Raw genomic sequence first — 22648 nt, forward strand, 5'->3', positions numbered from 1 at the left:
TGTCATACCCTGGATTGTCCTGAACAGAATGAGCCTATGTTTGTCATATTGTGAAGATGTTTGGTGGGGAACACGCATTTGAATGCACTCGTCACTCTTTTCTACAGTGCATTCAGAAAATATTCAGACCCCTTGACTTTTTCCACATTTTGTTACGTTACAGCCTTATTCTGAAATGTATTGAATAAATTTTTTCCTCCTCTACCTACACACAATACCACATAATGACAAAGTGAAAAGGTATTTTTTGTGCAAATGTATTAAAAATAAAAAACAGAATCTTATTCACAAGTATTCAGACCGTTTTCGATGAGACTCTAAATTTTGCTCAAGTTCATCTTGTTTCCATTGATCATCCTTGATGTTTCTACAACTTGATTGGAACCACCTGGGGTGAATTTTTAATTGTTTGGACATGATTTGGAAAGGCACACACCTGTCTATACAAGGTCCCACAGTTGACAGTGCATGTCAGCGCAAAAACCAAGCCATGTGGTGGTAGGAATTGCCTGTAGAGCTCCGAGACAGGATTGTGTCAAGGCACAGATCTGGGGAAGGGTACCAAAACATTTCTGCAGCATTGAAGGTCCCCAAGAACACAGTGGCCTCCATTCTTAAATGGAAGAAGTTTGGAACCACCAAGACTCTTCCTAAAACTAGCCACAGGGCCAAACTGAGCAATCGGGGGAGAAGTGACTTGGTCAGGGAGGTGACCAAGAACCTGATGGTCACTCTGACAGAGCTACAGAGATCGTCTGTGGAGATGGTTGTCCTTCAGGAAGGTTCTCCCATCTCTGCAACACTCCAGCAATCAGGCCTTTATGGTAGGGGCCAGACGGAAGCTGCTCCTCAGTAAAAGGCACCTAAATGATTCTCAGACCATGAGAAACAAGATTATCTGGTCTGATGAAACCAAGATTGGTTTCCTTGATTGGTTTCCTCAAGTCCGGGCTCTGGAAATAGCTGTCCAGCGATGCTCCCCACCCAACATGACAGAGCTTAAGAGGATCTGCAGAGAAGAATGGGAGCATCTCCCCAAATACAGGTGTGCCAAGCTTGTAGCATCATACCCAAGAAGACTCGATGCTGTAATCACTGCCAAAGGTGCTTCAACAAATTACTGAGTAAAGGGTCTGAATACTTAAGTAAATGTATATTTCAGTTTTTTTAATGTTTAATGAACTTGCAAATAATTTCTACACCTGTTTTTTGCTTTGTCATTATGGGTTATTGTGTGGAGTTTGAGGGGGAAATTTAAAAAGAATAAGAATAAGGCTGTAATGTAACAAAGTGGAAAAAGTCAAGGAGTCTGAATATCTTCCGAATGCACTGTATGTGCACTTGCCATGTGAAAGCCTAACACTGTAAGATCATATTTTACTACTTATCCATGTTGGCCATAGAACATGCTTTCAAATAATGCCCACCAGACCGGATTGTGAATAATAATGGAACATTTTTGGAATGCATAAACAACAACAGTAATTGTGTGACAGTGGGGGTGCTGGGCTGTGTTCCAAAAGAAAACAAACAAGTCTGCTTACTCTAGTTCCTCGACAGCACAGCTGAGAGCTAAAAATAGCACCTTTATAGTTGAAGACTCTTCTTTGAGTCATAAAAGTGCATTGGAATTATGTAGGAACCGTGCACACTTTGGAGAGGTACAGTGCCTTCAGAAAGTATTCACACCCCTCAACTTTTTCCACATGTTAAAGTGGGATTAAAATTAATTTAATTGTGATTTTTGCTAACGGTCTACACAAAATACTCTGTCAAAGTGGAAGAATAATTCTAACAAAAAAATTGACAAATAAAACACTATCTTGAGACAATACATGTTAGAAATACCTTTTGGCAGTGACTACAGCTGTGTATCTTTTAGGATACGTTTCTAAGAGCTTTGCACACCTGGATTGTACAATATAAAATTCTTCAAGCTCTGTCAAGTTGGTTATTGCTATTATGCTATTTCCAAGTCTTGCCATAGATTTTCAGTCAAAACTAACTAGCCCACTCAGGAACATTCAATGTCATCTTGGTGAGCAACTCCAGTGTAGATTTGGCCATGTGTTTTATGTTATTGTCCTGCTGAAAGGTGAATTTGCCTCCCAGTGTCTGATGGAAAGAAGACTGGACCAGGTTTTCCTCTAGGATTTTGACTGTGCATAGCTGTGTTACTTTCTTTCCTAAAAAACCTCCCTTTCCGAAGACGAGCATACCAATAACAAGATGCAGCCACCACCAATGCATGAAAATATGAATAGTGATACTCAGTTATGTTGTTGGATTTGCCCCAAACATAACACTTTGTATTCAGGACAAAAAGTTACTGTCATTTAGGTTAGTATTGTGGAGTAACTACAATGTTGTTGATCCATCCTCCTTTTTTTCCCATATCACAATCATTAAACTACGTTTTAAAATCGCCATTGGCCTCATGGTGAAATCCCTGAGCAGTTTCCTTCCTCTCTGGCAACTGAGGTAGGAAGGACGTCTGCATCTTTGTATTTATACATCATCCAAAGCCTAATTAATAACTTTACCATGCTCAAAGGGATTTTCAGTGTCTGCTTTTTATTTAATTTTTTGACATCTACCAATCGGTGCCCTTCTTTGTTAGGCATTGAAAAGCCTCCCTGGTCTTTGGTTGAATCTGTGCTTGAAATTCACTACTCGATTTGAGGGACCTTACAATTTATTTGTATGTGTGGGGTACAGAGATGGGCTAGTCATTCAAAAATCTTGTTAACCACTATTATTGAACACAGAATGAGTCCATGCATCTTATGTGAATTTAAGCACATTTTTACTCCTGAACATTTACGCTTGTAATTTATCATATTTTTGATTAGGGTTCTATGAAGACAATTCCACTTGACATTATGGGCTTATTGTGTGTATATCAGAGACACAAAATCAAAATGTAATAAATTTCAAATTCAGGCTGTAACACAACAACATTTAGAAAAAAAAGTAAAGAGTTATGAATCATTTCTGGAGACACTGTATGTGGCCACTTGGAGACACCAGTTAGACCTCTCACTCAAAACCTTGTCATTTTTTCGTCCTATTTTGCACCTACCCCAAATTTGCCATGAATATTATGTTATGTTACTGAATGTATCCAGAGTATTGTCAGATTTCGTTATCAACAAATGCAATGAAAGTACAGCAAATGTAAAATGCATATATAATCAACAGTGTAATGTTTGGATTCAGTCTTGTCAGATGAACTGTTTTGTCCTCACCTTTTAGTCTAATAATTTTCCCATAATCTCCAAAATGTTCCCCTTTTTTAAATTGCTGCCATGGTTATGCATATATTTTCCATATTTCTTCTGTAAGAAACATTTCAATTTAGCCCTATTCATATAGGACAACTTCAGCAAGTGTACGGGGTTGAATAGAGGTTAAAACATTTTTAAATCCATTTATTTATTCACATTAGCTGCTACTTAAAGGAACAAATGGTAATGATTTGTGATGATTGAAAACAAACTGCACAACCGCTATAGAAATTCCCTTTGTCAAAAGTCCTTTATTAGTTTTGTGTAAGGTATGTTGATAGTTTAGCAGGGGTGTCAAACTCATTTGTCCTGTGGGCTGCATTTGGTCTTCACTGAGGTTGAGTGCCGCACATAATATTGATATTTCCTCGCCGTCAAAACGTGCAAAAAATTGTCCTCTATCAATCGCTTCTGGAATTTTCTACGTTCCCTGACTGTCTAGCTTTCATTTCAATGACTAATAGCAAGCTGGACAGAGTGAAGAGACTAAGTGTAGGTCCATTATTTCCACACAATTTCGATATGGTTTTTGTCATTTAATTGTCGATTTGAGATGGTTTTTCAGGGGAAAATGTACAAAAACAAGATTAAAATGGGCCTTGAGTTTGACACGTGGTCTAAGGTATGTTGATGGCAGTTGTGTAAGTATGTTTTATGTGAGCAGGGCCTGTTGCTCATTGTCCCTTGGAGAATAGGGTTTTGTTGCCACACCTATAGAGCCCTCCGGTCTTCTGTTGCTCTGCCTCCTGTAAGGCAGAGGTTAGAGCTGACGAACACTATTACCACCGTCTTAAATACACAATCCTCAGGCTTTACATGGCATCATATTAAAACACTGGCAGCTTTACGTGGCCTAATTTAATTGTGTGCTATGGGTGGAATTTCATTTGGTCATGTGGCATCTTCAAGGGCATGTTGTTAAAGCTCTACCTCCAGGAAGGGGAATGTAATAAGAAAGTTCTCCTTTCCGTCCATATCAGTTCACATATCTCCCGAGTCCCATTCTCATATGAGAGCAAACACCATTCGGGGAGATAATAAGCCAGACTGTACTTATATATCTTTGGCTTGGTGTGGGATGTACAATAGAGCTGGGATGATAAACCCAAAATTACCCACACCGACATTGCCCTCTTACCGGAGCAGTTTGCTTAGGTCGGTAACTTTAAATTTTTCTACACAACGTTCCTGCACATTTTTTTTGGTTCTAAGACGATTATTTGGCCAACATTGATCGCTCCCTCTCCCCACTGTGCGCACAGAGGAGGGAGGGATGCTTTCTGATAAGCACAAGCATATGACCATTGCTCCAAATGCAATTGCGAGACAGACTGTTTTCAAAGTTACTACTGTTTTTTTCTCACCTCTTAATATTGAGTTTATGCCACCACTTTACAACCGGAGTATGGTTTTGATGTGCCCACGGAGCGGAGTGCACCATTTGCGCTGAATATGCTTACATCACGTAGCCTAGGCCTAGTACTGGAAGGTTTTGTTGGACATTACATTTACTGATAGCTAGATTGCTAACGCTACATGGCTAAGTGTTTTGAGTTCTCACTTCCACACGTGGTGAACAATATAACCTAGAACAGGGGTGTCAAACTCATTCCATGGAGGGCCTAGTGTCTGCAGGGTTTGGGTTTTTCCCTTTCAATTAAGCTCTAGACAACCAGGTGTGGGGAGTTCCTTACTAATTAGTGACCATAATTCATCAGTCAAGTACAAAGGAGGAGTGTGAACCTGCAAACATCTCAGCCCTCCGTGGAATAAATTTGACACCTGTGGCCGAGGCCAATAGGCGTGGGCAAATTCATCTCTTGAAGACCTCAAAACAAATCTGATCATTCTGGATCCTATTTTGACAGGTTGCACATCAAAATATCAATAATGCATTCCCTGGAAATAATTAACGTTTTCTATCATAGGCTATACCATCTCAGTTACTTGTCTTGGCACAACAACAAAAAACTGGCACTAATGGAAAGTAGGCATAATTGTCAATAAAAATTTAAAATCTATAAATAAATACTTAATATTTATTTATCTCAATCGTTTTATTAATCACTATCAAGCAAAATTGTTACATTTTATATTACTTTTGGTCCATATCGCCCAGCACATTGTTGTAAAATGCTTGTTTACTCTTCATTACTGTATTTGTTGTTTGCTATTAAATTATTGTGTTTCTACATTGTTGACTTTTTAATGGGCTTGTCTAAAAATAGCATTGGTGAGTGTAATTGGAGCTTATTTGTTTGAAGTAGCCCTGGGGTAAAAAACACAGGCACCACATTATTCTCATGCTCACACAGCATGCACAGAAATGCATGAAGGCAAATTAGGCACAGATGCGCACACATACAGAAAAGCATGCCAGTATATGTCATTCCACAGAATGTCATACGCTCAGATCAGCACCCCCCCCCACACCACTCCAAGGACTCTTGGTTAGTGGTCCATTAATTATTGTTCAATGAGAAGTGTGCAGTGGAAATAGACCTTGGAGGGAGAAACCTTGAGGGGAATCTTTTTAAAGTCAGAAATGTATGTTCATATGACAGGGAAGATATAGGAAACCTTGCAGAGAGCATATCCAACTGACAATCTCTTAGGAAAAAAGACAAAGTAACTGATGTTGGCACAAGATGGAGGGAAAGTTGGAGCATAACTAACAAAATGGCAGTTTATGAAAATATAGGCTTAATCCAGTATAAACTAATGTATGGAATTTATTATACATGAGAGAATTCACAAATTCTACAGTACAACTGCAGAGTCATGTCTTTAAGTGTAAAACTAATAATGACTCCATAATCTATGCTTTCTGGGAATGCTATGAAGTCTGGAAGTTGTGGGCAGCGCTAGAAAGTTGACTGTCAGAAGTATTACAATGTAAATGTACTTTTAATCTATCTGCCTGCATATTTTAAGACGTGCCTATGGGTGTGTATTCAGTGCTTGACTTGCGCCGAAGCTGTCCGGAACACCATACTGGCACTTTAAATTTTTGGGGAATTGCATACCGGCAACTCTATAAAAATAAAGTAGCCTTTTGCTGGCCCAGATTCACACACACTGGCAAAAAAGGTTGATCAAAGTGGAATGAAGGTGGGATCTTCATTGAATAGCAATGGAGAGTGGGCATTCATTTCCTGATTTACGGTTTGTTCAATTTATTTGCCGTTAGTCTGTGAATCCTTGAGTGACAGTAGGCTGTTCGAGATTGCACTGATTAAAAATGTGCCAGATGAGGGTCAAATAAGGGTTTGTGTAGTCAGGAAAAGTCATGGAAATTAATTTCATAATTGTTGTTAATATAATTCATGAAAGCACATATCAGCCATTATCGGAATGGCCCTTCAGTGCATGTCTGGTGCTGCGTGTGTGCCAGTGTGAGTGGGCCGTTGCCCGAGGGGGGAGAGTGCGTAATTTCAGTAGCAGGTATAAAATAATTGCAGACTAACTATACTGAACAAAAATATCAACACAACATGCAGCAATTTTAAAGATTTTACTGAGTTAGAGTTCATATAAGGAAATTACTTGAACTCTGTGAAGCATTTGTTTGGGCTGCAATTTCTGAGGCTGGTAACTCTAATGAACTTATCCTCTGCAGCAGAGGTAACTCTGGGTCTTCCTTTCCTGTGGCGGTACTCATGAGAGCCAGTTTCATCATAGCGCTTGATGGTTTTTAAAACTGCACTTGAAGAAACTTTAAAAGTGATTGAAATTTTCCATATTGACTGCCCTGCATGTCTTAAAGTAATGATGGACTGTCGTTTCTCTTTGCTTATTTGAGCTGTTCTTGCCATAATATGGACGTAGCCCTATTTGGTAAAAGACCATCTTCTGTATACTACCCCTACCTTTTCACAACACAACTGATTGGCTCAAACGCATTAAGAAGGAAAGAAATGTTGCACATGAACTTTTAACAAGGTACACCTGTTAATTGAAATGCATTCCAGATGACTACCTCATGAAGCTGGTTGAGAGAATGCAAAGCTGTCATCAAGGCTAAGGGTGGCTACTTTGAAGAATCTCAAATACACTTTTTTTGGTTACTACATGATTCCATGTGTTATTTCATAGTTTTGATGTCTTTACTATTATTTTACAAATAAATAAAAAACTTGAATGAGTAGGTGTCCAAACTTTTGCTTTTGATCTGTCCGTTCCGTCTGTCCGTAGCCTACTTAGACATCTTGCTTTGAAGTAGCCTACCTTATCCATTTGATCCCTGATTTATTGAATGAAGAAATAATTTTATAAAGACAAAAGTATTTGGTTGTGATGTTGAAAAAGTCAAGCCTGCACACCCAGGAGCTCTCCTGATGGAGGATGTTGATAACATGTGACTAACAGTTCAGTTCTATGTGGGGGCTAAGTGCCTTGATCAACGGCAGGAGTTGGTATATCTACATGGGATTAGACAAAAGTTTTCCAGTGTCAATAATGTTTACTTTTTCATGTAGGCTATAATAAGTCATGAAAATATGGTTCAAAGTATAGAGGTCTATATAGCCTAATGCAATTTGTGAATTTTGGTGAACATAGTATAATGCACCGACTTGGAAAAAGACAGCTCCTGCAATTCTTCCATCCCAAGTCAAGCACTGGGTGTAGTGAGATACGCAATGGGCTGGACAATTCTCTTCTCATCTTGAAAAAACTTGGAAGTCAATCAATCTGCCATCATTGACACAATGGAAAAATCGAATAATTTATTATTGGGATAGCATGGGTGGTTTGAATCTGAAGTGTATGAAAAAACGGACAAATATATATACACACACACACACACACACACACATGAAAGTATGTGGGCACCCCTTCAAATTAGTGGATTCAGCTATTTCAGTCACACCCGTTGCTGACGGTGTATAAAATGAAGCACACAGCCATGCAATCTCCATAGACAAACATAGGAAATAAAATGTCCTTACTGAAGTGCCCCAGTGACTTTCAATGTGGCACCTTCATAGGATGCCACCTTTCCAACAAGTCAGTTCGTCAAATTTCTGCCCTGCTAGAGCTAGGAGCAACAACGGCTCAGCCGCGAAGTGGTAGGCCACATAAGCTCACAGAACGAGACCAACAAGTGCTGAAACGTATAGCGTGTAAAAATCATCTGTCCTCTGTTGCTTCACTCACTACCGGGTTCCGAACTGCCTCTGGAAGCAATGTCCACACAAGAACTGTTAGTCGGGAGCTTCATGAAATGGATTTCCATGGCCGAGCAGCCGCACACAAGCCTAAGATCACCATGCGCAATGCCAAGCGTCAGCTGGAGTGGTGTAAAGCTTGCCGCCATTGGACTCTGGAGCAGTGGAATCGCGTTCTATGGAAAGATGAATCACGCTTCACCATCTGGCAGTCCAACAGACAAATCTGGGTTTGGCAGATGCCAGGAGAACGCTACCTGCCCCAAAGCATAGGGCCAACTGTAAAGTTTGGAGGAGGAATAGTTCCAATGAAGGGAAATCCTAACCCTACAGCACACAATGACATTCTAGACAATTATGACCTTTCAATTTTGTGTCAACAGTTTGGGGAAGACCCTTTCCTGTTTCAGCATGACAATGCCCCCATGCACAAACAGAGGTCCATACAGAAATGGTTTGTCGAGATTGGTTTGTAAGAACTTGACTGGCCTGCAAAGAGCCCTGACCTCAACCCCATCGAACACGTTTGGGATGTATTTCGAATGCCAACTGCGAGCCAGGCCTAATCATCCAACATCAGTGCCCGACCTCAGTAAAGCTACTGTCGCTGAATGGAAGCAAATCCCTGCCGCAATGTTTCAACATCTAGTGGAAAGCCTTACCATAAGAGTGGAGGCTGTTATAGCAGCAAAGGGGGGACCAACTTTATATTAATTCCCATGATTTTGGAATGAGATGGTCAACAAGCAGGTCTCCATATGCTTTTGGTCATGTAGTGTATATAACAACTATGTAGAACTGGTTGGAAGGACTGAGGAGCACCGTGAACGCTCACCTGGACCTGAGGAAAGTGCACCTGAATATCCACGCATGCAAACAGACACATGAGCACTTTAATTTTGTTCTTGAAGGTGTGTATCGACATTTACTGGGTGTACACACTTATATACACACAGCTACATGCATACTGGCACGTACACAACACCATAGGCTACAATAGGTCACATCCATGCTGACACTACTTCAGGATTATTATTTTCTAACTGCAGGCAGAACATTAGCTATGCCACTTGTCACGGTTCTAATAATGACCATCTGACCTACATGTTAGTGATGTCAGTCCTAGTCTGCTGAGTAAGCAAAAGGTTCTGCCTTCCAAGGCAAATGAGTTGCATTCCTGGTCATTCTGCCTCAATACCAGCTGAGTCATTGAGCATGGGCTCTGTCTAAATTTAGACTATGCTTCGCACTGCCCTCTACGGACCGGGCTGGGGTAGCAGTCTGACCAATGCTATCTGCACCAGCGTTTTGGTCTAAAATAAAAATGGTTGGTTGTTTGTTTTTCAGGGATGACGCCAGCAGTATCTTTGATGGGTTAATGGAAGAAGATGAAAAGGACAAAGCAAAACGGTGAGGTCTTTATGAGCTCAAGCGCTACATTAAAGACAACTCTGTGCGTAGGCTTAGTTTGATCAAATCAAATCACATTTTATTTGTCACATGCGCCGAATACAACAGGTGCAGACCTTACAGTGAAATGCTTACTTACAAAGCCTTGAACCATCAATGCAGTTTTAAGAAAATACCTAAAGAAAGAAGTAATAGATAAGAATAACAAAACATTAAAGAGCAGCGGGATATAACAGTAGCGGGGCTATATACATGGGGTACCGGTACAATGTCAATCTGCGGTGGCCCTGCTGTTGAGGTAATATGTACATGTAGGTAGAGTTATTAAAGTGACTATGCATAGATAATAACAGAGTAGCAGCAGCTTTATGGGTAGCCATTAGATTAGCTGTTCAGAAGTCTTACGGCTTGGGGGTAGATGCTATTTAGGAGCATCTTGGACCTAGATGTGTGGTAGCAGAGAGAACAGTCTATGACACGGGTGGGTGGAGTCTTTGACAATTTTTAGGGCCTTCTTCTGACACCACCTGGTATAAAGGTCCAGGATGGCAGGAAGCTTGGCCTCTGTGACGTACTGGGCCGTACGCACTACCCCCTGTAGTGCCTTGCGGCCGGAGGCCGAGCAGTTGCCATACCAGGCAGTGATGAAACCCGTCAGGATGCTCTCGATGGTGCAGCTATAAAACTTTTTGAGGATCTGAGGACCCATGCCAACTATTTTCAGCCTCCTGAGGGGGAATAGGCTTCGTCGTGCCCTCTTCATGACTATTTTAGTGTGTTTGGACCATGATAGTTTGTTGGTGATGTGGACACCAAGGAACTTGACACACTCAACCTGCTCCACTGCAGCCCCGTCGATGAGAATGGGGGTGTGCTCGATCCTTCTTTTCCCGTTAGTCCACAATCATCTCCTTTGTCTTGATCACGTTGAGGGAGAGGTTGTGGTCCTTGCACCACACGGTCAGGTCTCTGACCTCCTCCATATAGGCTGTCTGATTGTTTCATCAGCAAACTTAATGATGGTGTTGGAGTCTTGCCTGACCATGCAGTCATGAGTGAACAGGGAGTACAGGAGGGGGCTTAGCACACCCCCTGAGGGGCCCAAGTGTTGATGATCAGCGTGGCGGCTGTGTTGTTACCTGCCCATACCACGTGGGGGCGGCCCGTCAAGAAGTCCAGGATCCAGTTGCAGAGGGAGGTGTTTAGTCCAAGGGTCCTTAGCTTAGTGATGAGCTTTGAGGGCACTATGGTGTTGAACGCTGAGCTGTAGTCAATGAATAGCATTCTCACATAGGTGTTCCTTTTGTCCAGGTGGGAAAGGGCAGTGTGGAGTGCAATAGAGATGGCATCATCTGTGGATCTGTTGGTGCGGTATGCAAATTGGAGTGGGTCTAGGGTTTCTGGGATAATGGTGTTGATGTGAGCCATGACCAGCCTTTCAAAGCATTTCATGGCTACAGACATGAGCACTACGGGTCGGTAGTCATTTAGGCAGGTTACCTTAGTGTTCTTGGGCAAAGGGACTATGGTGGTCTGCTTGAAATATGTTGGTATTATAGACTCAGACAGGGAGAGGTTGAAAATATCAGTAAAGACACTTGCCAGTTGGCCTGCGCATCCTCGGAGTACACGTCCTGGTAATCCGCCTGGCCCTGCGGCCTTGTGAATGTTGACCTTTTTTAAGGTCTTACTCACATCGGCTGCGGGGAGCATGATCACACAGTCGTCCGGAACAGCTGATGCTCTCATGCATGTTTCAGTGTTACTTGCCTCGACGCGAGCAAAGAAGTTATTTAGCTCGTCTGGTAGGCTCGTGTCACTGGGCAGCTCTCGACTGTGCTTCCCTTTGTAGTCTGTAATAGTTTGCAAGCCCTGCCACATCCGACGAGCGTCTGAGCCAGTGTAGTACGATTCAATCTTAGTCCTGTATTGATGCTTTGCATGTTTGATGGTTCGTCGGAGGGCATAGCGGGATTTCTTATAAGCTTCCGGGTTAGTGTCCCGCTCCTTGAAAGTGGCAGCTCTACCCTTTAGCTCAGTGCGAATGTTGCATGTAATCATTGTGTTGTTTTTGTTTAAATCTTAGTATGTGTATTCTTGTTTCTCATGTCCAACTCCAGAGTGTCCCGTAACAAGTCTGAGAAGAAGCGCAGAGACCAGTTCAATGTCCTCATCAAGGAGCTGGGTACCATGCTGCCAGGCAACACCCGAAAGATGGACAAGTCCACCATCTTACAGAAGAGCATCGACTTCCTACGCAAGCATAAAGGTAAAGACCTCTCCTCCTAGCCCTCGGAAATCAACATGTCTGGAAGAATAGGAACATTTCTGTGTTTTTACCAAGTTGTATGAGTATTTAACATCAGTTACTCCCCCATCTGTGTTTCTGTCAGAAATAGCTGCGCAGTCAGAGTCGAGTGAGATCCGACAGGACTGGAAACCTCCTTTTCTTAGTAATGAAGAGTTCACACAGCTGATGCTGGAGGTCAGTGGCACTTGACACACTAAAGTACAGTAGTTTGCACATCCTTTCACTAAGAAGTATCCTGAAAGAAAGGATGTCAGTCCAAGGATATCAGTAGCAACATTCTGTACTGTTTTTGTAGTTAACTGAAGAAGGTTGACAACGAAACGTCTGTGAATTTTTTTCCCTGCCTGCTGTGTAAGCAAGAAAACCCCCCCACCCTTTTTGGTTTAACGCACCAAGGACTATTCAAGTTCAAGGTTGAGTGCAATGGTACCTGTTTTCTACATAGTTCACTTTCTCACATTCTATTTTGCAAGTAGATGGTGTTTTAACACACTGTTTTGTATCTGCTAGGCATTAGATGGCTTCTTCCTAGCAATTATGACAGATGGGAACATAATCTATGTCTCAGAGAGTGTTACATCTCTACTGGAACATCTTCCTGTAAGTATTCACTCCATACATATACATGAGTTAATGCCTACAGTATGTAAGGTTGACATCCATGACCAAGGATTACATACATGTGTGTGTTGGTTTCAGTCTGACCTGGTGGATCAGAACCTGTTGAACTTCCTGCCCCTGGGGGAACATTCAGACGTGTATAAAGCCCTGTCATCTCACATACTGGAGGGAGAGACGCTAACGCCAGAGTATCTCAAGAGTAAGTACTGGAGCTGTTTCAGTATTGTCTAGTAGTTTCTATCATGTTCATGGTCTAAATGGCCTATGTCAAGTTTTGGCCACAGCATGCCATGAGTAGATGATTTGTTTCAGAACTAGATGAGTTTATTTAAACCAAGTCTATCAAATTGTACTCTGATTTATTGTATGATTTAATTTGTTTTCAGCGAAAAACCAGTTAGAATTCTGTTGCCACATGCTCCGAGGGACGATCGACCCTAAAGAGCCTCCTGTGTATGAGTATGTTAAGTTCATCGGAAACTTCAAGTCCCTGAATAATGGTACGTTTTCATTATATTGATTTAGGAAAGATTTGACTTTGAATGTAGAACACAAATAGCTGGTCTGTATTTGGTTTGTGCCCATAAATGCACTTAGACCAACCAAAAGGCAACAATGACTCATTTTCCCTTTCTCCTATAGTGCCTAACTCAACTCGAAATGGCTTGGAAGGGGTGATCCAGCGGTCACTCCGGCCCGCTTTTGGGGACCGAGTCTGTTTCATAGCAACTGTGAGATTAGCCAAACCACAGTTTATCAAGGTAAGACAATTGGAATTCTAGAGACGTATATATCACAGACTGCATATTTCGGTAGCTAGGTAACCAAATATGTCTAATGTTGTACTGTAAAGTGTTCTTAGTAGGAGCACTGTAAATTATTTTCTTTGTATGAGATGTAAACATCTAGTTTTTCTTAATTCACCCCACAGGAGATGTGCACTGTTGAAGAACCCAATGAAGAATTCACCTCTAGACACAGCTTAGAATGGAAGTTCCTCTTCTTGGACCACAGGTAATGTGTGCTGTCTATATCCATGTCTGTGTGTGTGCTTACTTGCCTATGTCATGCAAGAGAGAGTTAGCCTCTAGCTGTGTGAGACTCAGCACATCAGTCAGAACACAGTCCCAGTGAGAGTGTGTATGGGTTAACTCTGTTAGCTGGCTGCTATGTTCTATATCTGGGCCAGTCAGTCGGCTTGCTCTCTAGAGGAGACAGCTCTGAGTCTCAACCGTTTAGGAGCAACAGCACTAGATGGAGTACTTAGTGTTTCACTGCTACTAAAAACCTCTATTATATGGACCTTTGTAGACACTATGTCCAGAGGTTAATACAATGCTTTGTATGGGGTTTTAATGTGTTATTACTGCTTAAAAGGCTGAGAAACGGTATATCATTGTATTTAAATGGGTTATGCTGTCACATTAATAACATTGCTTGTTTATCTCCCCAGGGCTCCGCCCATAATAGGTTACCTGCCGTTTGAGGTTCTGGGTACATCTGGATATGACTACTACCACATAGATGACCTGGAGACACTGGCCAAATGCCACGAACACTGTGAGTCATTTTTTTTGTCGCATTTGTGTATTTTGTAAGTGCACATTTTATGAGTGTGTTTGTGTTTTACTGTCCCATGTACAGATCTGTGACGTCATCTCTCTCCTCTCTCTCTCTCTCTGGCTGCATTCTGCAGTAATGCAGTATGGGAAGGGGAAATCGTGCTACTACAGGTTTCTCACCAAAGGTCAACAGTGGATCTGGCTCCAGACCCATTATTACATCACCTACCACCAGTGGAACTCCAGGCCCGAGTTCATCGTCTGCACGCACACTGTCGTCAGGTGAAGATCGACTAATCACTAAAAAGGATATTCATATGCATATCTCGCAACAAGTATCAATGTGTCAGTCATACTACATATAACCAGCAGTATTGCATTGACATCCTAAACACTATCACATACACCACCATTGGGCATGATGTTCAACACTGTCTCTCTCTTGTGGAGCAGCTATGCTGAGGTGAGGGCTGAACAGCGCAGAGAGCTGGGGATTGTTGAGGAGTCACCGCCAGAGATCTCTGCAGTAGATAAGGTGAGACTCTTATAAGACCAATGTGAGAACTTGCTGACCACTGAACATAAGAAATCACTGAGCAGGAATAAAGAGATGGCTGAGTTTGGTTAATGAGGTCTTGTTCAGTTTAAGGGATACGATGTCTCACTGTCTGTGACTCTCACTGGAGTAAGACATGGTTAAGTGCTCAGACAACAAGGAGGATGTTAAAACATATTTTTTGAGCAAACAGTGGGGTTATGGGTTTTGAATGCGTCCTTCAATCCCAGTAGTACGATCCTTCTTTTCACCAATCCAACTGTGTTAGATCAGTGATTACCTCATGCAAGGGAGGAAGGAAGGATGTATTTCCCAAGTGTTCTAACAAGGCTTGGGAGTTCTAGTAGTGAGTCTCTACTGACTGTTCTCTCTGCTCTCTCATCTCACAGCAGTCTCAGGACTCTGGTTCTGAGTCTCAACACCAGCTCAACACCTCCAGTCTGAAGGAGGCCCTAGAGGGCTTTGACCGCAGCCGGACGCCCTCGGCCTCCTCACACAGCTCCCGCAAGTCCTCATCCCACACTGCCATCTCCAACCCAGCCTGTAAGCGCTGACCACATGACGTTACTACATCCATCTTGTCTAATATGATGTCATCTGTCCTGTGAGCTTCTTTGATCCTAAGAGTAAGGTGTTTGTTTTTTCCTTCTCAGCACCTAAGCTTAAGACAGACAGGGGTACACCGGGATGCCAGTCCGTCTCTGCTATTGAGATGACATCACAGCGAAGATCATCCATCAGCAGTCAGGTCAGAGTGGGTTTCTTTCAGCTTGCGGTCAAGCCTTTCTCTATATTTGATAGTGATTTGGTTCCTAATGTAGTTCCTGTGCTTGTATCCAACAGCAATCGATGAGCTCCCAGCACACCCAGAACACAGGGCAGAACATGACCCCATCCATGGTTCCACAACAACAACCGCAGCAGCAGCAACAACAACAACTGCAACAGCAGCAACCACCACCTCAACAGCAGCAGCTTCAGATCCGGCCCAGTGTTCAGGTGAGAAATCTTCCTCATGATTGTAATTTGGCAGTTTCTTTTGCTAGAGTCAGTGACACAGAAACTCAACAACAATAAAAAACGTCCTTTCACTGTCAACTGCGTTTATTTTCAGCAAACTTAACATGTGTAAATGTTTGTATGAACATAACAAGATTCAACAGCTGAGACATAAACTGTCACTAACAAAAATGGAATAATGTGTCCATGAACAAAGGGGGGGTCAAAAGTAACAGTCAGTATCTGGTGTGGCCACCAGCTGCATTAAGTACTGCAGTGCATCTCCTCCTCATGGACAGCACCAGATTTGCCAGGTCTTGCTGTGAGATGTTACCCCACTCTTCCACCAAGGCAACTGCAAGTTCCCGGATATTTCTGGGGGGAATGGCCCTAGCCCTCGCCCTCCGATCCAACAGGTCCCAGACGTGGTCCCAGACGATTGAGATCCAGGCACTTCACTTCCATGGCAGAACACTGACATTCCTGTCTTGCAGGAAATCACGCACAGAATGAGCCGTGTGGTTGGTGGCATTGTCATGCCGGAGGGTCATATCAGTATGAGCCTGCAGGAAACGTACCACATGAGGGAGGAGGATGTCTTCCCTGTAACGCACAGCGTTGAGAATGTCTGCAATGACAACAAGCTCAGTCTGAAGATGCTGTGACACAGCGCCCCAGACCACAACGGACCCTCCACCTCCAAATCCATCCCGCTCCAGAGTACAGGCCTCGGTGTTACACTCATTCCTTCAACGATAAACACGAATTCGACCATCACCCCTGGTGAGACCAAACCGCAACTCAACAGTGAAGAGCACTTTTTGCCAGTCCTATCTGGGCCAGTGACTGTGGGTTTGTGCCCATAGGCGACATTGTTGTCGGTGATTTCTGGTGAGGACCTGCCTTACAACAGGCCTACAAGCCCTCAGTCCAGCCTCTCTCAGCCTATTGCGAACAGTCTGAGCACTGATGGAGGGATTGTGCGTTCCTGGTGTAACTCGGGCAGTTGTTGTTGCCATCCTGTACCTGTCCCGCAGGTGTGATGTTCGGATGTACCGATCCTGTGCAGGTGTTGTTACACGTGGTTCTGCCACTGCGAGGATGATCAGCTGTCCGTCCTGTCTCCCTGTAGCGCTGTCTTAGGTGTCTCACAGTACGGACATTGCAATTTATTGCTCTGGCTACATCTGCAGTCCTCATGCCTCCTTGCAGCATGCCTAAGGCATGATGAGCAGGGACCCTGGGCATCTTTCTTTTGGTGTTTTTCAGAGTCAGTAGAAAGGCCTCTTTTAGTGTCCTAGGTTTTCATAATTGTGACCTTAATTGCCTACCGTCTGTAAGCTGTTAGTGTCTTAACGACCGTTCCACAGGTGCATGTTCGTTAATTGTTTATGGTTCATTGAACAAGCATGGGAAACAGTGTTTAAACCCTTTACAATGAAGATCTATGAAGTTATTTGGATTTTTACGAATTATCTTTGAAAGACAGGTAACTTTGTTAGCCCATGGTACAGTTTTCCACCCAGCTGGACGCAATGCAGCACCTGAAGGATCAGCTGGAGCAGAGGACCAGGATGATCGAGGCCAACATCCAGAGGCAGCAGCAGGAGCTCAGGCAGATCCAGGAAGAGCTCAACAAGGTGCAGGGCCATGGCCTACAGGTGAGCACTGCCCCCTACTGTCTGTCTGGGGAATAGCGCTATTGGGCCTCATATACTAACCACCTGCCCTCTTATGTAGAACTGTGTGAGTACTTGAACCAAAAGGTCTGCACATTTGCGTGGATGCATGTATCTGTCATTACGCCTGTGTTTGTCTATGAAAGGAGATTTGTCTTACTCTGTGGTATTTGCTCTGGTGCAGATGTTTCTCCAGCCGGGTACAAGTGGGCTGAGCCTGGGCTCTGTGCAGCTGGCACACGGGACCACCATGCAGCCAGGGGGTGCTCTCACCATGCATGGCCAAGTGGTGTCTGCAGGCAGTCTGCAGGGCAGCACTCCACAGCAGCATACGGTCCAACAACAACCCCAGCAGCAGTCCCAGCCCCAACAACAGAACCTGTTACGAGAAACTAGCTCTGTCCTCTCACAGTCTTCAGTGCGGTCGACTCACTCTCTGCCGCCCCAGCAGAGTGCCCTGCCGGCTTCCCTCTACAACACCATGATGATCTCTCAGCCCAACCAGGCCAATGTGGTCCAGATCGCTACAAGCCTGGCCCAGAACAGCAGCAACAACACAGCTGCCATGGCAAACTTTGCCCAGGACCGCTCGGGACAGATCAGGTACACGATGCCACCAACAGGGTATGTTCTCCTCTCACTCTGTATGCGCCACACTCAGTGGCTGATGTTACTGAGAAATATGCTGATTATCCACAGGATTTGCATACATTTTCATGTGTCTGTTTAAAAAAAATATGTTGCTCATTCATTACCACCCTCACTCCCTCATCTCTCTCAGGTTCCCTGCTGGCTCTCAGTTGCTGACTAAGCTGGTGACTGGGCCGATGGCGTGTGGAGCGGTCATGGTCCCTACAACCATGTTCATGGGCCAGGTGGTGACAGCATTCACTCCTCAGCAGGGCCAGACTCAGACCATCAGCATTGCCCAGCAGCAACCTCAGCAGCAGGAGCAGCAGGCTCAGTCTCAGGCCGAAGCCACACAGCAAGGGCTGGCCCAGCAACAAACACAGTTCCTCCAGGTGAGGTGACCACCAGAGAGTAACGTTTCTAAAGGTAGATCCGGTACTTGTCCCTATTCTGACCAGCCACTCACCTCTCTGTTCTTCCTATCTAGGGCCCTCGGCTGCTCCATGGAAACCAGTCCACCCAGTTGATCCTGCAAACGGCGTTCCCACTGCAGCAGCAAGGAGCCTTCGCCAGCACACAACACCAGCAGCAGCAGCAGCTACAACAGCAACATCAGCAGCAGCAGCAACAACTCCAGCAGCAGCAACAACAACAGCAACAACAGCTCCAACAACAGCAGCAACAGGAGCAGCAGCTGGCCTCTCACAGGGCAGATAGCATGTCAGGCCGCTCCAGCACACAGCCCCAGTAACCTGGCAACGTCCGATCAGACATGTGGACTGAACCAAGTCTATTTGTCTGTGTGATGGGGTGAAAAGATCGGTTGAGAAAGCAGTATTGAGACTATGCCTCTAAGACTACCCTGCTTCAACTTGGTCTGTAGAGTTTGTGATGGATGGATCAATAGATGGATCTCTGGCTGCCTGCACTGAACTCATGAGCCACTGGCGCGTCAGATAGAAAACAATGCTGTGCTCACAGTGAGCACGGAGTCGCTCCGCTTCATGGCCATGCTTAGAACTCTTTCCCACAGAGACCTCCACTCTATCGAGGTCCCCTCACCACTGTGACAGGGCCAGTGCTTGTCCCCTACCCTGCCCTCTTGTTGTGTGTTCAGTGTGTGCTCCCGTCGCCCTCACAGATTTTATTTATGCAGGATGATCCAGTCTGGAGCTTCAATCAAGGCTTCAAAGAAGTCCTACAGAGAGTAGACAGACGCCTCGTTTGTTTTCTGGTTTTCTCATATTGTTTTTCATGTCAAAGTAATTATGGGTCAGAAAATATTTTTAAGAATGTCATGTGGATTGAACTTTTATTGTACAGAACAAAAAATAATATGTAAATATATGGAAAAAAAGAAAAATAACTAATATTTTATATGATGCATGAAATTAAAAGCATAGTCTGTTATTTGTAGCTTTGAATATACCTTTTTTTTCTAGTACTCTATGAAAAAAAGAACTTAAACACGCTTAATGGCTGATCTTTTCACAGATTTTCTTCTTCCCAGGGGCCGTGTGTCTTTTTGGGACCGTGGGTGTCTGTGTAGCTGATGCTGCTGGTCATGTCACAGTTTGTTTCATCCTCTTCCTCACTTTCGTAGTTTTAATAAAACTCCTCTATTGAGATTAAAAACAGAAATGTTTTAAAGTTACAATATTTTTTTAGAATATATATTGTGGTCCAACGCGACATGTTGAGGACTAAATAGATACATGATTTTACTCAGAACAATATTTTAAATTGTAAATAAAGCAAAGACCCAAAGTTGACCAAAAATACTTTAAATGTATCCTATGGAAAGCTTATGAGCTCATTATTTTCTCTGCCATCATGCCTCATAACAGTTGCCATAGCTATTCATAAACATGTTTTTACTTTTAAAAAGTCCTTAGTGTTTATCTTTAGTTGATTTAAATATGAGTGAGGCATTATGACTGTTTTAGTGTGGTCTCGTAACGCTCATAGCGATGCATGCAAAGTACCTCTAGGTACAGACTATACTAGTGCTTTACAATACTGTACTTTTTTAGCCCTAAAGGCTTGTGTAGAAAAATGAGTATTCTCATGTAAATATATATTCAATTACGTTTTAAATGGTCACAAAAATGACCTTAAACTCAGAAATGCAATTCAAGCAGTGATATTTCTGCACATTATCCTATTTCTGCCGTTAGAAATCTAGTGTCTGTTCTATGAATGAAATGCATCCCCTTATGTTCCTACTCTCTCCTGTCACTTGCAACTACAGCATGTTTATCTCCTATTAAGCTTTTTATGGGTTGGCAATGTCAGAACAAACAAATGAGTGATATCTCTCCTCTTTAGAACATTAAATGATGGTGGATCTCATCAAATAAGTGCTTGGACAGAATGCCGCTAGCAATTGTTGTGATCTGAGTTCATCTTCATGTGTTAATAAAGTGAGCTTGTCTGTTTTATCTAAAGCCAGTCAGACAGTGCTGGAGGCATTATAGTGTGTGGTGGGATGGGGAGGGTTACTGTTTTAACCAAGAGATGCAAATCTGAGCTGCTGGGGTCATTAAAGTAAACATATAGCACTTATTTATACCTCTCTAACACTAAGTACCCCTTACAGACAGTATTCTCCACTTCTCCGTTGTTTGAATGGGAGAAGAGAAACTACAAAAATGTTTCCTAATGTGTACTATGGCTAAGCCCAGTCCAGACAAGAATAGAGCGAATGCTAAGGCTATTTGATCCATGGCCTAGAACACAAATTACCTCTGAAATAAGTGAAACTGGTGTTAGTTGGACCTGCCAAGAGAATGAATTGAAACAATTCATCATACGGATAACAGATGTGGTATGTTTGAAGTTTTTCTGCTCCTGCTCCTCTGCCGCTTCTGTCAGACAGTACTTATCCCCATGTAACTGTGTTATAAGGTGATGGTTTGATTGTCGTGCTGATGGGGTGTCGCTTGCCATGGCAAATTTAAAACAATGTTTGTTGAGTGGGGTCCTATGAACTGGTTGTAATGTACGTTGCCATATTAACTTCTATAGGTGATTTCCAGGTTTCTATTGTAAATGTTGTGGAGTGGGGCTCTTGGGGGTCGAGCCTCTGGTTTTCCAAGCTGCTCATTTCCTGTCAGGGGCCTCTGTAGAATGGCACTTTAGTAGTAGTCGTATTGAATGTTAACTAATCCTGTCCCTTACCGTGACAAGTTATGTTCTTCTCAAGAAAAAAACTATTGCCAAACTATTTAGTTATGCTTGCTTGGGCATTTCCCTCATTACTCGATTTTCAGTGTGACAATTCTGAATCATGTGGTCAGAAAGAAGTTATTGTGTAATTGGTAGCATTTATCTTTGTGGTCTGTTTGATTTCAATGGACTTTTCTTAATAGATGGCAATTTTTTTTATTGAGGACCGTGTGAAACCTACATTATTTCACTTTTTATTGGTGGAAGAAAATCACATATCAAACCTCTGGTATCATAGCACAACACTATGTAGAATGTCTGGGCCCTCTAGGGGTCATTTCCTGCTCCGGTCTCTAACATGGCTGGCTGCTCTAATCTACAGTGCATTGGGAAAGTATTCAGACCCCCAGACTTTTTTTCTAATTCTGATACGTTACAGCCGTATTCTAAAATGGATTAAATAGTTTTTTTCTTCCTCAATCTACACACAATACCCCATAATGACAAAGAAAAAACGTTTTATTTTTTATTTTAGCAAATGTATAAAATAAAAAATAGTACATTTACATAAGTATTCAAACCCTTTACTCAGTACTTTGTGTGTACCTTTGGCAGTGATTACAGCCTCGAGTCTTCTTGGGTATGATGCTACAAGCTTGGCACACCTGTATTTGGGGAGTTTCTCCCATTCTTCTCTGCAGATCCTCTTAAGCTCTGTCAGGTTGGATGGAAAGTGTTGCTGCAAAGCTATTTTCAGGTCTCTCCAGAGAGTTCTATTGGGTCCGGGCTCTGGCTGGGCCACTCAGAGACTTATCCCGAAGCCACTCCTGCATCGTCTTGGCTGTCTGCATAAGGTCGTTGTCCTGTTGGAAGGTGAACCTTCACCCCAGTCGGAGGTCCTGAGCGCCCTGGAGCAGGTTTTCATCAAGGTTCTCTGTACTTTTCTCCGTTCATCTTTACCTCGATCCTGACTAGTCTCCCAGTCCCTGCCGCTGAAAAAACTCCCCACATCATGATGCTGCCACCACCATGCTTCACTGAAGGGATGGTGCCAGGTTTCCTCCAGATGTGACGCTTGGCATTCAGGCCAAAGACTTCAATCTTGGTTTCATCAGAACAGAGAAGCTTGTTTCTCATGGTCTGAGAGTCTATAGGTGCCTTTTGGCAAACTCCAAGCGGGCTGTCATGTGTCTTTTACTGAGGAGTGACTTCTGTCTGGCCACTCTACCATAAAAGCCTGATTGGTGGAGTGCTGCA

At 43.2% G+C, this 22648-nt stretch overlaps 1 protein-coding gene across 6 annotated transcripts in view; it reads left to right on the forward strand.

The window, feature by feature from the left end:
• The window catches only part of LOC109902721 (circadian locomoter output cycles protein kaput), a 48417-nt gene extending 27753 nt beyond the window's left edge, over positions 1-20664 (forward strand). The window contains exons 5-22 of one of the 6 annotated variants that reach the window (XM_031785812.1): positions 9803-9865; positions 11986-12134; positions 12259-12602; positions 12687-12776; positions 12876-12996; positions 13184-13297; positions 13440-13558; positions 13729-13811; positions 14251-14357; positions 14494-14641; positions 14813-14894; positions 15305-15458; positions 15569-15663; positions 15759-15914; positions 17429-17575; positions 17778-18217; positions 18375-18615; positions 18711-20664. In XM_031785812.1, the coding sequence (XP_031641672.1) occupies positions 12600-12602; positions 12687-12776; positions 12876-12996; positions 13184-13297; positions 13440-13558; positions 13729-13811; positions 14251-14357; positions 14494-14641; positions 14813-14894; positions 15305-15458; positions 15569-15663; positions 15759-15914; positions 17429-17575; positions 17778-18217; positions 18375-18615; positions 18711-18974 (2364 nt within the window). In that variant the 5' untranslated portion in view covers positions 9803-9865; positions 11986-12134; positions 12259-12599 and the 3' untranslated portion in view covers positions 18975-20664. The remainder of the gene's footprint in view (positions 1-9802; positions 9866-11985; positions 12135-12258; positions 12603-12686; positions 12777-12875; positions 12997-13183; positions 13298-13439; positions 13559-13728; positions 13812-14250; positions 14358-14493; positions 14642-14812; positions 14895-15304; positions 15459-15568; positions 15664-15758; positions 15915-17428; positions 17576-17777; positions 18218-18374; positions 18616-18710) is intronic. The other 5 variants (XM_031785813.1, XM_031785809.1, XM_020499319.2 and 2 more) reach the window with 5 other exon arrangements.
• The last annotated feature ends 1984 nt before the right edge of the window (positions 20665-22648 follow it).

This window comes from Oncorhynchus kisutch, linkage group LG13 (assembly GCF_002021735.2).
Source record: "Oncorhynchus kisutch isolate 150728-3 linkage group LG13, Okis_V2, whole genome shotgun sequence".
NCBI lineage: Eukaryota > Metazoa > Chordata > Actinopteri > Salmoniformes > Salmonidae > Oncorhynchus > Oncorhynchus kisutch.